This window comes from Trichosurus vulpecula, chromosome 2 (assembly GCF_011100635.1).
Source record: "Trichosurus vulpecula isolate mTriVul1 chromosome 2, mTriVul1.pri, whole genome shotgun sequence".
Classification (NCBI taxonomy): Eukaryota; Metazoa; Chordata; class Mammalia; order Diprotodontia; family Phalangeridae; genus Trichosurus; species Trichosurus vulpecula.
Window position 1 is genome coordinate 191,261,290 of NC_050574.1, and position 15,026 is coordinate 191,276,315.

General features: G+C 39.7%; 1 protein-coding gene across 1 annotated transcript in view; it reads left to right on the top strand.

The window, feature by feature from the left end:
• The first annotated feature begins 646 nt into the window (after positions 1–646).
• Positions 647–15,026, top strand: part of USPL1 (ubiquitin specific peptidase like 1) — a 43,881-nt gene continuing 29,501 nt past the window's right edge. The window contains exons 1-4 of the mRNA XM_036744970.1: positions 647–821; positions 2,783–2,956; positions 3,442–3,570; positions 4,799–5,453. Of these exons, the coding sequence (XP_036600865.1) occupies positions 2,858–2,956; positions 3,442–3,570; positions 4,799–5,453 (883 nt within the window). The 5' untranslated portion in view covers positions 647–821; positions 2,783–2,857. The remainder of the gene's footprint in view (positions 822–2,782; positions 2,957–3,441; positions 3,571–4,798; positions 5,454–15,026) is intronic.

Below are 15,026 nucleotides of genomic sequence, written 5' to 3' on the forward strand. Positions count from 1 at the left end.
GGGCCGAAGACGCGCCCTCGCGCATCCAATCCTCCCCAGGCTCGGAGCCGGGACGCCGGGGTTCCGGGCTTACCGGGCGCCGCCGCAAAGCCCGTCGGGAAGGAGGAAGGGGGATGGGAGGACGGCCAGGAGAGTGGGGGTGGGGAAGGGCAGGGTCTCTGGGACCTCGAGGTCTCTGGCAATGGCTCGCCTGTGTGTGTGCCCGGCTCAAGCCCATTGCGTCAGCAGTACGCCCACAGTAGGCCGGAGCTCCCCGGAGACCCAGCTCTATCGCGTCCCTGTGGGGGGTCAAGGGTCGCCAGGAAAAAAAACAAAACTCGAGGCGGAGGGCTGGCGCTAGCCTCTTTGCAAGGACTACATAATCCCTCCGCCGCGGGCAGCGCACCGGCTCTAATCACCCTCCGCGCCACCCGCCTCCTCGGCCGCTTTAGCGCTATTTCTAGCGGATTCCAGCGACGTGACTGTCTCCTAGCTGGGACGCCCACACAGGGCGTCGGACTCTTCCACCGCCGGCTCCGCCCCCCGGTGCAGCCCCGCCGGAAGTGCTCTAGCGATCGCTCCATGCTTTTGCCCCGCCCCCCCTGCGGCTGGACTGGCTGGGACCGGAACGAGATTTCGTGAACATTGCGGGGCTGAGAGGGAAGCATTTGCAGGGGACACGAGCAGGAAGACGCTCTCCTCCTGGAGGAGGAGCGGCCCAGGGGGCGAAACGTGAGTTGAACGTTTCATGAAGCCGCGCGACGCTCGAGCTGGAGGCTGAGCCGGAGCCGGAGACGGCGTGGGAATGGGCCCGGTGCGCGGGAGGCGGGCACGAGCATCAGGTGAGGGGACTGGAGGGGGCTGTTTGCTCCGGTTTGGATGGGTAGTGAGGGGAAGGCGGCGGGGGCGGGGGGGGGGGGAGGCCCGATCTTCTGAGCGTATGGTGGTGCGCGCGACGGGCTGGAGGCAGAGCTGAGGCGGGGCCGAGGGAGGCTCAGGTGGGGCGCCGGGATTGGTTTGGGATACAAGAGGTAAATCCTGAAGAGAAACCAGAGTTGTGTCCCTTCCCGAGGCGGGTAATGCCACCTCCCCTTCCCCCTCCCAGGCTCCCCGTGGACTGCCTCTGGGCCGTGGGAGGTGGGGCGTGTTCGTGGACTTGGGGATCTGCCCTGGACTCACCTCCGTTCTGTGGCGTCCCCATCCAAATCTGGTACCGGGAGCAGAATCGTCCCCAGTGCCCCGTAGGGCTGGTCTCTGGGACCAGATGGGCTGACACTAGGTGCCCCCTGCGGGGGTGGGGGGCAGTGACTCGAGCTGGGGTCTTGTCAGCCTGTCCTCGAGCCTGGGGAGGAACTAAGCTCGGGGACCGGCTCAGTCCACCTCTCCTTATGAACATAAAAGGTCGCTAATCTTTGGTTTGGTGATTCGATCAGTTTGCATTAAGTGGTACTGTCATTCGTTCAGCCTAGGCTTAGACACGGATAGAAACCAGCTGACTCTCCAGGTGGTACATAAACTACCTGCCCAGCTCTACCGGGGGTGTTTCTTAAACATATCTTAAGTATTAGCCCTAATTGTAATGCGATGCTTGGGGTCTCCGTTTCAGGATATGCCCAAGACTAGCTTTTAGTCATTCTGCGTATTATTAGTTTAACTTTTATAAGGGGATCTTCAAGAAAGGTAAAGGATCACTTGCTTAGATTTAGCTGATAAATTGAGGTTTAAGTCTGAGAAGGCATTCTTTCACAGTAGGCAGAGGACGATTTTCCTTAAGAATGAATGTCTAACGGCAGATCTCCTTTGTGAATTGTAAGTCAATTTAGGTACCTTCCAGAAATTTACTTTTTCTCCATGAGTTTAGGGTATGGATTATCTATATAGAAACATAGCAAGGAAATATATTGAACTGATTTGACTTGCTTAATATTGAGGTGAGTGGAGGGAGATGGTGTCATTTAGACTTGGATTAAGGCCAAAATAATTTCCTTAAGTGTCCAAGATAATGTCGGAGATGTGGGCTGAAATTCACTTTGACGTTGAATTATTTTAGCATCTATACTTCTGAAATCTTTTCTATCCATAGGATTTTGAGGATGCCACTGGAACAGTGCATGTTCAGAGTTTGAGAACTGCTAAGGATGCTTCTTAGTGTTTCCTCCTTGCTACTTGCATAAAATCTGTATTATATGTATTTCTGTTTCTCATATAATTTACATAGGTTACTTAACAACAACAAAAAATACTAAATATTTCATTCCTGTCTCAGAAACAGTGGTATTAAACTTAAGGAAGTCTTATGACAAGGTGGGGGGAACAGGTACTCAGTACATCTACCCCCCCATCCAAAAATTGAAAACAGTTATGGGATAGTTTTAAAACATGTTCCCAGCATAATTCCAGCATATTCGTTTCATTTTGTTATTGGAATTAAACAGTGTCTATCTTCAAACTCCATTCAGCATAGCCTGTTTTTTTGCTAAATGATAAAGCTGTTTTTAGGTTAAGTAGTATTTAAGATGTATGCTGTTGGAAATGATCCTGAGAGGAAGGAGAGAAGAACTTGCCCTAGTCCCACAACAAAAAATTTATAAATAATGTGACAAGTGAATGTAAAAGATGTGTGTCAGTTTTAATGCACTATTTTATTTTCAAACTGTGATTTGGATAATAATTTCACAGGCATTGTATCTCAAGATATTACTTAATTTTTAACATATGCTTAACACAGACTTTTTCTAAAATGGCTTTTCTAAAAGTTAATTGGATTTTGACTTAACTGCGTGTTGACTTTTTTTTTTTCCAGGGTTCATTGAAAAATCCTTAGTGATATTGACTAAGGACATATTGACAAGTTACATAAATTAGCCAATGACTCGGAATGATGGATTCCCAGAAGATTGGAAATGGTTTGCCAGTGATTGGACAAGACACTGGTATAGGGATATCTTCACTCCACATGGTGGGGTATTTGGGAAAAGTCAGTGAGCTTGTTTTCCACTCTGTGCAAAGTTGTTTTTTTCTTCTGTTTTTGATCCATTAACTAATTTGGTTTTTATTTTTACCAAATAACTTTTTTTAATGTAAATTATACTTTCCACGGAAATCTTACAGCAATGGCGAAAGATTATTTTCATATATTTACCCCTGTTTCATTGACATAATAAAGTGTTTGTTTTAGCCTCATGAAACTTATGGTTTACCTTAAAAATCATGAAATCTGTTATCATTTTTTTCTTTGCAAATAAAAATGGTGCAGTTTTAATTCAGAAACCTTTTAAAACTACAATGTTCTTTTTTGACCAACAACTTAAATTTTAAATCTTTACATGCATTTCTTTGATTTGCCATGTTAAAAAACTATTGCTAATGTAACTGCTAGTATGAGAATTGAAAAGATTTTCTAATGTATTTCTACTTCTTTCTTTGATACATAAATTTTACTTTGTTTTGTTTCTTTCTCAGAAGTGTGATTCCTCTAGAGTTACATCAGATGGGTACTGTCCAGCCTGTAGAGAGAAGGGAAAGATCAAAACTTTAAAGTCTTATCGAATCAGTTTTCAAGAATCTATCTCTTTGTGTGAAGATCCTCAGGTAATTAATTATTTTTTAGAATTTTGCTAAATAGAACTCAAGTATTTGGAAGCAATAGGTAATCTATGTTCTTTGAACTTTTCTGTTAATCAGTCAACATTATTAAGGCCTACTGTGTCCCAGATGTTGTACTACTTACTGGGGATACAAAGATACAAATGAAGTAACTTTTATAAGTGATTTTAATAGTAAAAGTTTTTGAATGGCCTTCAGGAGTATCCATGAAAGTATATTATAGTAATTTATTCTTGTGTAGTTCACCAAGTCATGGACAATTGTTTCTAGTTCTCCAGTGAAGTAAAAATCCCGTACTGTCAAATGATAGAAATATTTATGCACTTACATTCCTGAAACTAAGATAGTGAACCTATAGAAGAGAAAAATAAATTTTCTCATTTTTGCTAACAAATATTTCAGTTTTTCATTCTATTTTAATTTTATTCTGATTATATTAACTTTTTGTCAGCCATGTACCATACATTTTAAGAGCAGGCAAGTCTTTGCTGAGGAATTATTTGAAATAATTTCATTCATGTTTCACTGAAATTGTTTTAACGCACTGTAGAAATTGATAGGGACATGTTAAAATGAAACAAAATTGTTCACTCTACCAAGATAGAAAATAAGTAGAATATCTTTGAAGGCAATGGAAAAATAGCTGATGTGGATATGGATCAGCCATAGCATGTAACTGGAGTTAATTTGGGCTCCAGAAATTGTGTAAAAGACATTATCAAGGACATGTATGACCAGAAAGGGAAGTGGTCTGTTTATATATCAAGAATGAGAGGCAAATAGGCAGCTTAAGTATACTTAGTACCCCTCAGATAATAAGAGAGCAAGATGAAGGCCTCTGGAGTAATCCTCAAAGGGAAAAGCACAGATAAGAATCCCTGAAAGAGAGAATGAACTCTACTTCAGTGAGGGTGCTCACACTGAAGAAATCAATGATTTACTTTGCTTTTTCTTGTGGAGTATTCTCGGTGTTCAGATTTATTTAATTTTTTTAGTCCCCTCTCCTGTCCCCCAAGAGTGTAATACTATAAGGATTTTTTTTTAATTAAAACTTGATTGTTTTTTGCATTATTTTTATATTAGCTATTTAAAGCAGGAAAGTATGTGCTTTTCCTTCTCTGTATTCCTGAATAAGACTACAGTTAAGATTGTTAAGCTTTGTAACTGTTTGCTTTGCAGTTTTTACCTTTTTTGATTCTCTTTTCCCTCTTAGTGCATCTATCCGTTGGGCTACAAGTCACTAGATAACATCATAGTTTCTGTTGATTTGGAAAACTATCAGCCTCCCTGTAAACAGCCAAAGAGGAAGATCTTGGAAAGCAGCAGTGTTGCTTCATCGTTGGAACCAAATTCAAAGGAAGATGGCAGCAACACTTTGTTTGACAGTGAACGTGCTGTGAACAGTGAGCTTGCTCGCAGACCTGATGGATATAATTTGTATAGAACTTCATCAGATTTATCTGTTGTGTTACAAGACTGGCAGCAGAACCCAAGCAGGGCAGCTGAATCTTTGCAGCAGAGTGGGATTTTGGAAGCTGAAACTGCAGACCAGACAGCTGAAGAACATCCTTTGATTGTTGGTTCCCAGACTGAAAGTGTTCCAAAACCTGAAGTGGATGCAACTAAATTAGAAATCCTACTGGAGAATAGATGCGTGCCAGTTACTGAATCTACATGTCTTCAGTGGAGAAATGCATATGCTCTCTGTTGGTTAGACTGTATTCTCTCAGCATTAGTGCACTTGGAAGGGTTAAAGAAAGCTGTGACTGAACTTTGTACTGGAGAAGAATCTATATTCCAGCAATTATATACAAAGTATAATCAAGCAACCCTGCTTTTGACTGCTCATCGTTTGAATGGAGCTAAAGGTTGGTAATTGTATTCTTCCTTTTGTTTTTAAGTTATCAGAATATTGGTGATGGTTCCATAGGCTATGGAGGAGAATAAGCATACCAGTTACCACTCATTTAACACTGATAGGCCCTTTCCTTTTCTTGGGTATCAGTTTCCTTTTCACAGTGTTTGTTCTGTCCTTCGAGGTTGGTCAGTTTTTCTTGGTGATATAGAAGAAAAAATAGGAGTTGAGTGATTTTGACTTTTTTTGTCTTCTGTTATATTATACCATCTTTCCTAATCACTGATTCTATTTTTCCTTGAATTTTTATATTTTGAATATTGTTTTTTTAAAGCCCTTTTTGTTACAAGCTTTTGCTTACCATATACCAGTTTTGCTGACACTATTCTTAACTATTTTTTTTGGTATTTGTCCTCGGTTATATGTCTTTCCTTTGTTTTTGGTGATGATAACCGACATTTAAATGGCATTTCAATAAATGTCTTCCTCACAAGAACCATGGAAAACAGGGCAAGTATTCTTGGCATTTTACCTAAGAGTAAACTAAAGTTTGGAGAAGTTGTGACTCATTTTTGGATTCATTATTCTTTCCCCTACACCAGAATTCTTGCCGTTTAAAAATCTTGAGGTCATCATTGAGCTTCCCTCCTCGTCAGTTGATTTCTTTAGATTCCTCCCCCATTTCTTCCTGATTGGCATTATTTGAAATTTTTAAGTTAAAATTGCATTTTTAAGAGCCTTTATACTCCCTTCTCCAAAAAAGGATTCTTTTAGGATCTTTGTTCATATATCCTTAACTTTTCTCTGAACTTAAAGAAAAATCTACATTTTTCTGAGTCTACCAATGTCATGCATTTCTTCCTATTAGAAGCAATAACAGTAGCCTTTCCCTTTGCCCTAGTACTCCTCTATCTTTATTTAGTCTCTTCCTTGAGAGTGGGTGGTAGCTGCTTCTTCAGAAGGTTTGGCTGCTGGGTGCAGTAACAGTATTCCTCACTTTTACTCTAGTACTGTTCTGTTTTCTTTAGTGTTTCCTGGAGTGTAAATGGCAGCTCTTTCTTTAGAAGGTGTAGTTTCTTCCCTCTTCATGGAAATAATGTCATACTTGTTGCATAGTTCTGCTGGAACAGAATTTCTTTTTTTCTTTACAATTACATTCACCGATCTCTTTATTCTCACTTCCCTTTGACCCTTTGGAATCTTTCCTTGGCTTTTTTTCAAACTTTTTTTTTGTTTATTTAGGATTTTATTTTTCCCCAGTTACATGTAAAAATAATTTTTAACATTTGTTTTCAAAACTTTGGGTTCCAAATTCTCTTCCTTTGTCTCTTCTCACCCTACCTCCCATTGAAAAGGCAAGCAATTCAGTATAGGTTATACTCGTATAGTCATGCAAAACATTTACATAATAGTCATGTTGGAAAAGAAAATAGACCAAAGGGAAAGAGGAAAAAAAACCTCAAGAAAAAAAAAGTAAAAAAAGTATATTTCAGTCTGTATTCAGACACCATCAATTCTTTCTCTGGGGAGGGATAGCATTTTTCATCATGTCCTTCACAGTTGTCTTGGATCCTTGTATTGCTGAGAATAGCTAAGTCATTCATAGCTGATCATCTTACAATATTGCTGTTACTTTGTACACAGTATATTTAATTTTGCATCAGCTCATGCAAGTATCTCCAGGCTTTTCTGAGAGCATTCTGCTCATCATTTCTTACAGCACAATACTACTCTGTTATAATCACATACCACAAGCAGCCATTTGCCACTTGTCAGGCATTTCCTCAATTTCCAGTTCTTTGCCCCTAGAAAATAGCTGCTTGGCTTTCTTCCTGTGTTTTTCCATTCTGTCTAGTCACTGTTGATCTCCTGCAACAAGTGATAGTAATAAAGAGGCATTTCTCAAGCTATTTCACCTTGTACTATTAGTAGGAAAGCCAGCTTGCATTTGCCGCCCAAGTTAACTGTCTTGGGCAGGAAATGTGCATAGCATATTCTCTGGAGGTATCCAGAACAAATTCCTCAATGTCCATATTTCTCCTGCTTCAAAATGAAGGTAGTTCCTTTGGGATTTCCCTGGAAGGTCCATCTACAAACTGTTACAGAGGCAGAAACATTGTAATCTTGTAATTTCTGTTCTCAAAATTTTTTGCTTACAGTTTTTTATAATAAAATCTTAAGAATTGGAAGGGACTTCAGTGATCTAGTTTAGTCCCTACTCAAATCATAAATCCATTTAATATTCCTGATAAAGTTAAGCGTCTTTGGACAGTCCCTTAATGAGAAGGAATTTACTACTTTCTTAGGTAGCTCTAACAATAAAAGCAATCCTCAGATGGAAGTTTTTTTTCACGTTAAAGTAAAACCTGTCTCTCTTTGACTTCTCATACGTTGGCTGTAGTTCTGTCTTCTTGAGCCAGGCCGACTAATACCATTTCAGATATTTGAAGACAGCTATTTTTTCCTTCCTTTATCTCTGGTAAAATATATCTAGTTACGTTCAGTCATCCATGTACCGTCATCCATGTACCGAAGCTTTGTTACCTCTCACTATCCATGTCACCTAGAAATAGATGAAGTGCCTTAGATGTGTTCTGACCCGATCAGGGCATGCTACTTTTGTTAATGCATCCTGGTATTTACATCAGAATTTGGGGTGTTTTGGAGGGGGGAGAAGATTTTTATTTTTGATCTGTAATTCATTGGTATAGGGAACTCCTGATGAGGAGGCTCCTACTACCAATACAGTTCAGCACTTGCTCTGCACATTTTATTCTTATGCAGTTGCCTTAGGCACTAAAAGATTAAGTAATTTGCCCAGGGTCATGCTACCAGAATATGTCAAGGGCAGTACTTGAACCCAAGTCTTTCCAACTCTGCAGTTGACTATCTTCTGTTCCACACTGCGTTTCTTTTAGATCAGACAAATCTATCCCCAGGAAAGAAGACCTGAGGGCTGCAAGTATGTTTGAAGTATCTATAACCAATATGTTTTATGGTTCACATAATTCACAAAAGTTACTGTTCTTCATCAAGGAATGACCCTTTGTGAACTTAGAGCAGAAACCTCCCTGCAGCTCTAGTATAAGGATAGGAGTTGGGATTGAGGGGGAATACTCTGAGCCAGGTACTCAACTCCTCGAGAAAAAAGAGAGACTAACCTGGGAGACTAGATACCTGCCACCATTATCTGGATGGGTTGTTATATTTGGATAGAATGATTTAATGAGGGACTTGTACAAGTTAACAACAGTGCTACTAATTCATTTCATCAAATGTTCATTGAGGACCTGTTGTGTGCAAAGTAGATGTTGTGTGCTGGTTATACAAAGACAAAAGTGAAGCAATTCTTCTGTGCTCTACATTGTAGAAGTGGTTGTAGTCAGGAAATATAGCACGTTCACAGCTAAATAAATACATAATCATTTGAGAAGGGGAGAGAACATAAATAGCTTATGGGATCAGGGAAGTTTTCAAGCACCTAAGCCTTTAAGATAAGGATCCTGAAAAGCAGAGATGAATGAATGGATGAATGAAAAAATATTTATTAAGTTCTTGTGCTTGGTATACCACTGAAAAGGTGAAGAAAGTTCTTGTCCTCAAGGCCCTTACATTCTAATAGGGAGATGCAACACATATAGCAAAGTGGTGTCCGGGAAAGGGGTAGGTGCTTTGGTTTGGAAAGTTTTAGGGGTAGTGAGATTGACACACCCTTACCAGGAGTGACGATAGTTGATTTGGTTATGGTTCAAGAAGTAGAAGGGGAGTGGGCATGTGAAACAGGGGGATGCCCTCACGGTGGCTTGGCAACTAGCAAAGAGGTGTAGTTAGTGAGAAAGTGGCCAAAGGGTGAAAGGAAGCATGAGTGAAGCTGATCTTCCATGTAATAGGTTTTTGAGAGAGTTCCATTCTGTGGAGAGGGAGGGCCTGGGGGTGGGGGGGGTGGGGTTGGAGAGATAGGGGTGGGGGTGGAGTGTTGCAACAATTCGGCTAGCAGCTGCTGTGGGGGTGAAAAACCAACACAAGCCCAACAACAAGAATGCCGCAAGCATGGGTTCTTTTGATCTGCTTTACTAAGGAAAGTAGCATTAAGGGGGTTAACAATCTTATTTCAATACGGCATACAAATATCATTCACTTAGTTCAGGGGAAAAAGCCAGCACCCTGAACTTCAGAGCAAATACAAACAAATTACAAACATCAACAGACCGACCTTGTCTGATTCAAATCTCAATGCATAGTTACCAGGGTTTAACAAAGTCTGAATATCCAGATTTACAAGCTGGGGGCCTCTTAATAGCTGCCCAGAGTCTCTTCCACATGCCACTTTTCCAGTGAGTGAGAGTCCCCAAGCAAATAGCTCTGTTCTCTCTTTTTATACACTCTGTAGCAGTCATCAAACGTCATCTGAGCGACTAGAACTCAGGCTCCTCTTATTGGCTCTGGCCTTAGCAACTTCCCTTAGGACCCTGAGGGCTTCACACCCACATAGGCTTAGCACCTAGTAGATAGGGGTTTGAGCCTGGGGTTTAGCACCTAGTAAGGCTCAATCAAAGACACAATTAATTTATCATTCTAAAACAGAAAAAAAAAAAGTCCCAACTTAATCAATATTACAGGGAGTTTCAGGCATGAAACTGGTATGATCCTGGTAAAGAGGGAATGCATTCTAGGTATGGAGGACAACTTGTACCAAGTACACAGAGACAGGAAGACAGGAGATGAAATGCCAAATATGGGAAATAGCCAGTAGTTAAGTTTAGCTGGAATTTAGAGTACAAAAGAAGAATAATGTGAAACATGTTTGAAAGATAATTAGGAGTCAGGCCTTAAAAGCTAGTGCTAAGGTGTTCATAATGGTTAAGAGTGATGTTTTGTTTATTCCTTTTACTTTTTTTTGTGTGCCAGCTGCCTTTTACTTTTATATCTTAGTCCCATCTGGATGGGCCTTCTCTTGTAACAGAGAAAACAGTAAGCAAAACCAATATAATGACTGCCTCTCTCTCTCTCTCTCTCTCTCTCTCTCTCTCTCTCTCTCTCTCTCTATATATATATATATATATATATATATATATGTATATATATGTGTGTGTGTGTGTGTGTGTGTGTGTATACACACACATATATAATTATGCACTCATAGTCTCTCACTGGAGTGAAAGGAGGGAGATTTATTTGTTTACCTCTCTCCAAGGCCGAGATTAGTCATGACAATTATTTATCCTTTGGCTTTATTTTAATGTTTTTGGTTTATATTATTATACTCATTGTGTAGGTTGTTTTGTTAGTTCTACTCACTGCAGCCCTTATCAGTTCATATAAGTCTTCTGTTTCTCTGAATTCTTATATTCCTTATTTCTTATGGTACAGTACTATTCCATGACATTCATATGCCACAGTTTAAGTTTCCTAATTGATGAGAACCCACTTGTTACCACTTTCTATTTTTACTACACAAAAGTGCCACTGTGCATATGTAAGTATATAGGGAGGCTTTCTTTTCTGTTTTTGCCCTATTTGGAACAAATGTCCAGTAGAGAGATTTCTGGATCAAAGGGTGCGAATAGTTTGGTGACTTTTCTTGCATAATTCCAAATGGCTTTCCTGAATTATTTGGACTAGTTCATAGCTCCATGAGCAGAATGTTACTGTACCTGTCTTAAGTGTTCATAATTTATAATATTGGAGGTTTCTGAATATGGAAGTGAAAAAATCAGGTTTTTTTACTTAAGATTTAGAGCAGTGGTTCTTAAACTTTTTGGTCACAGAATCCCTTTACACTCTTTAATTATTGCATATTCTGTCTCCCAAGAGTTTTTTGCTTATATCTATTGATATTTAATGTGTTCAAAATTAAAATATCTTAGTATTTTGAAAGTGATTTGGGCCTCATGTACCCCCTGAAAAAGGATTTCCGGAATCCCCAGGGGTCCCTGGACCTCGGTTTGAGAATTTATGGTGTAGAGGATGGATTAGAAAAAGTATATTGGAGAAGGCAGTGAGACTACAAGGAGGCAGTTTTGATAGTTCCGGAAAATTGATGAGAGCTTGAAGTAGGGTGGTAGCAGTGTGACTGGAGAGAGGGAGACAAATGAGAAACATATCATGGAAAAAGAATGGTTAGGATTTAGCAGTTGATTGGATATAATGGGATAAGAAAGAGAGGAAGAGTCAAAGATCATCGAAGGGTGATGTATTCGCTAGGAATAGGAAAATTTGGAGGAGAGGCAAGTTTTAGGGAAAGAAAAAGAGTTCTGTTTTCTCTGTGGACATCCAGGTGGGAATGTCCCAGTTGGCAGTACAGTACTAAGACATTAGAGGGCAGTTCAAAACCAGCCACAGATAACTTACTAGCTGTGTGACTCTGGGCAAGTCACTTATCCCTGTTTGCCTCAGTTTTCTCATATACAAAATGAGCTGGAGAAAGAAATGGTAGTGTTTTTGCCCAAAAAAAACCCCACAAAGGGTCTTGAAGAGTTGAACATGACTGAAATGACTGAACAACAACAGTAACTAAGACATTAGAGCCAGATTTATATATTCAGGAGTTTTCTGCGTAGAGATGATCCTTGAATCCTCGGCAGTTGGTTAGATCACTAAGGGAGAATAGAAAGAAAAGAGGAGAGGGCTTGGGACAGTGATTTAAAGAGCACATGTGTTTAACGGGTGGGGTAAGAGAGAGATAATGGTCCACCATTGGGAACTGATGGGGAGTAGCCCTACAAGTAGGTCAAGAACCAGGAAAAAGTAGTGTCATGAAAACTTAGGGAAAAGGGAATTTAGGAAGCACTGTCAAAACCTGTCAAGACGAAGATGACTGAGGAAAGACCATTGGGTTTATCAGTGATCTGAGTGGTAAAATAAGAAGCCAAATTGCAAAGTGAGAGGTTGAGCAAGAAGCAGATGGAGGTAGCTTGTTAGAGCCTTTCTAGTTCTCATTAAAAGGGAATGGAAATGTAGGAAGATCACAGGAGAGGATACAGAATCAAGGGAAGTGTTTGTTTGTTTTTTTTAAGCATGGGTGAACTTAGCAGTATTTTATAGGCACCACAAAAAGGAGTCATTAGGAAGATAGTAAAAGTGTGTGTGTCTGTGTATGTGTGACAGACAGATAGACATGGAGAAGGGGAGAGGAGTGGAGCAGGAGATAGTATCAAGCTTCAGGAGGAGATAAGAAAGGATAAAGATCATGGGCACAAATAGGCAGTAAGTAGAAAAGAGGATTCATTGCCTCTAGAGTCAGAGAATCTGGCAAATCACTTAATGTCCTGGAAATTCAGTTTTCTCATTTGTAAAATGAAATGGGTAGGACAAGCTGGCATCTGATGTTCCTTCCAGCTCTAGATCTGTGCTCTTAAGAGGAAAAAGCAGTCATCTTGCTCAGACTGGACAAAGGAGAAAGCACAGGTGAAGCTTTGAAAGAGATTGAGGTAGAGAGGAGGAGAGAAAAAAGGTCTCTAGCAGATGGCCTCCATTTTCTTTTTGAAGTAGGAGGTGAGGTGGCCTGAGAGTGAGAAAGGTGAGGGACTTGACAGAGGAAAAGAATTGAAACCAATTATTTCAGTCAGTAAGCATTTTTAAAATAATACATGTTTAACCAATTACATGTGAAAACAATTTTTAACATTTTTTTTTAAATTTCAAGTTCCAAATTCTCTCCCTCGCCCTTTTCTGAGACAGTAAGCAATTTGATATAGTTTTGTTATAGCAAATTGATATAGGATATATGTGCATAGTGTCATGCAAGTGGTGTCATGCAAAACATTTCCATATTTGTCATGTTGTGAAAGAGAACACAACTAAAAAGAACATGAAAAAATAGTGTGCTTTGAACTACATTCAGACTCATCACTTATTTCTCTGGACGTAGATACCATTTTTCATCTTGAGTCTTTTGGAATTATCTTGGATCATTGTATTGCTGAGAATTCATTCACAGTTGATCATTGTACAATATTACTGTTACTATGTACAATGTTCTTCTGGTTCTGCTTACTTCACTTTGCATCAGTTCATGTAAGTCTTTCCATGTTTTTCTGAAAACTTTCTTCTCATCATTTCTTGTAGCACAATAGTATTCCATTACTATTACATACCACAGCTTGTTCAGCTGTTCCCCAGTTGATGGATTTCCCCCCCAATTTCCAATTCTTGGACGCCACGAAAAGAGGTGCTATAAATATTTTTGTCCATATAGGTCCTTTTTCCCTTTTTTTTTTTAATTGATCTATTTGGGATACAGACCTAGTTGTGGTTTTGCTGGGTCAAAGGATATGCACAGATTTATAGCCCTTTGGGCATCGTTCCAAATTGCTTTCCAGCTGGTTGGATCTGTTCACAACTCCCAACAGTGCATTAGTGTCCCAAATTTTCCCACATCCCCTCTAACACTCATCATTTTTCTTTGTCCTCATATTAGCCAATCTGATAGGTGTGAGGTGGTACCTCAGTTGTTTTAATTTGCATTACTTGTTAGTGATTTAGAGCATTTTTTCATATGACTCTAGATAGCTTTGACGTCTTCATCTGAAAACTGCCTGTTTGTATTCTTTGACCATTTATCAATTGGGGAATGACTTAACATCCTTATAATTTGACTCAGTTCTCATTATGTTTGAGAAATGAAGTGTTTATCAGAGTCTTTTGCTATAAAACACCCCCCCCCCCACTTTCTGCCTTCTAATCTTGGCTGCATTGGTTTTGTTTATGCAAAACCTTTTTAGTTTAATATAATCAAAATTACCCATTTTGCCTTTTGTAACGCTCTCCTCTTGTTTGGTTCTTCCCTTATCTATAAATCTGACAGGTAAACTATTCCATGCTCCCCTAATTTTCTTAAGGTAACACCCTTTGTGTCTTAATCATGTAACCATTTTGACCTTAATTTTGGTATATATATTTAGTATGAGATGTTCAACAAGCATTTATTAAGAACCTGTGCTATGCTAGATTCTGGAAATGTGAAAATGAAAAATGAAGCTATCCTTGTGCTCTCAATCTTATATTTTGAGGGCTACATGTATTTATGTGAGTAAATACAAAATAAATATGAAGGAGGACAATAGCATTTGGGGAATCAGGAAAGGCTTTCTGTAGAAGATGTTGATTGAACTGCATCTTGAAGGGAGTGAGGGATTCTGTGTGGTTATTAGGAGTGACTGTATTCTAGCCATGGTGACAAGTGATGCGAAGGCATGGAGGTGGAGTGTGGTGCATGAAGAACAGCTAGAAGGTCAATTCGACTGGACCATGGAGTTCAGGACAGGGAGCAATATATAATGAATCTGGAAAGATAGGTGGGACCATGTTGTAAATGGCTTTAAAAGCCAAACAGAATTGTTTCTATTTTATCCTAGATACACTAGAGGACCATTAGAGTTTGAGTAGGGGGGTGGCCTGGTTAGATCTTAAAGAAAATTGCTTTTGTAAGTATATACTACACACACACACACACACACACACACACACAAATAAATACATACATACACACATAAACACATTTTGACAGTATATACTATATAACATGGACTAGAGTACAGGAGACTTGAGGTAGAGAGGTCAGTTTGGTAAGCCATTGCAACAGTCC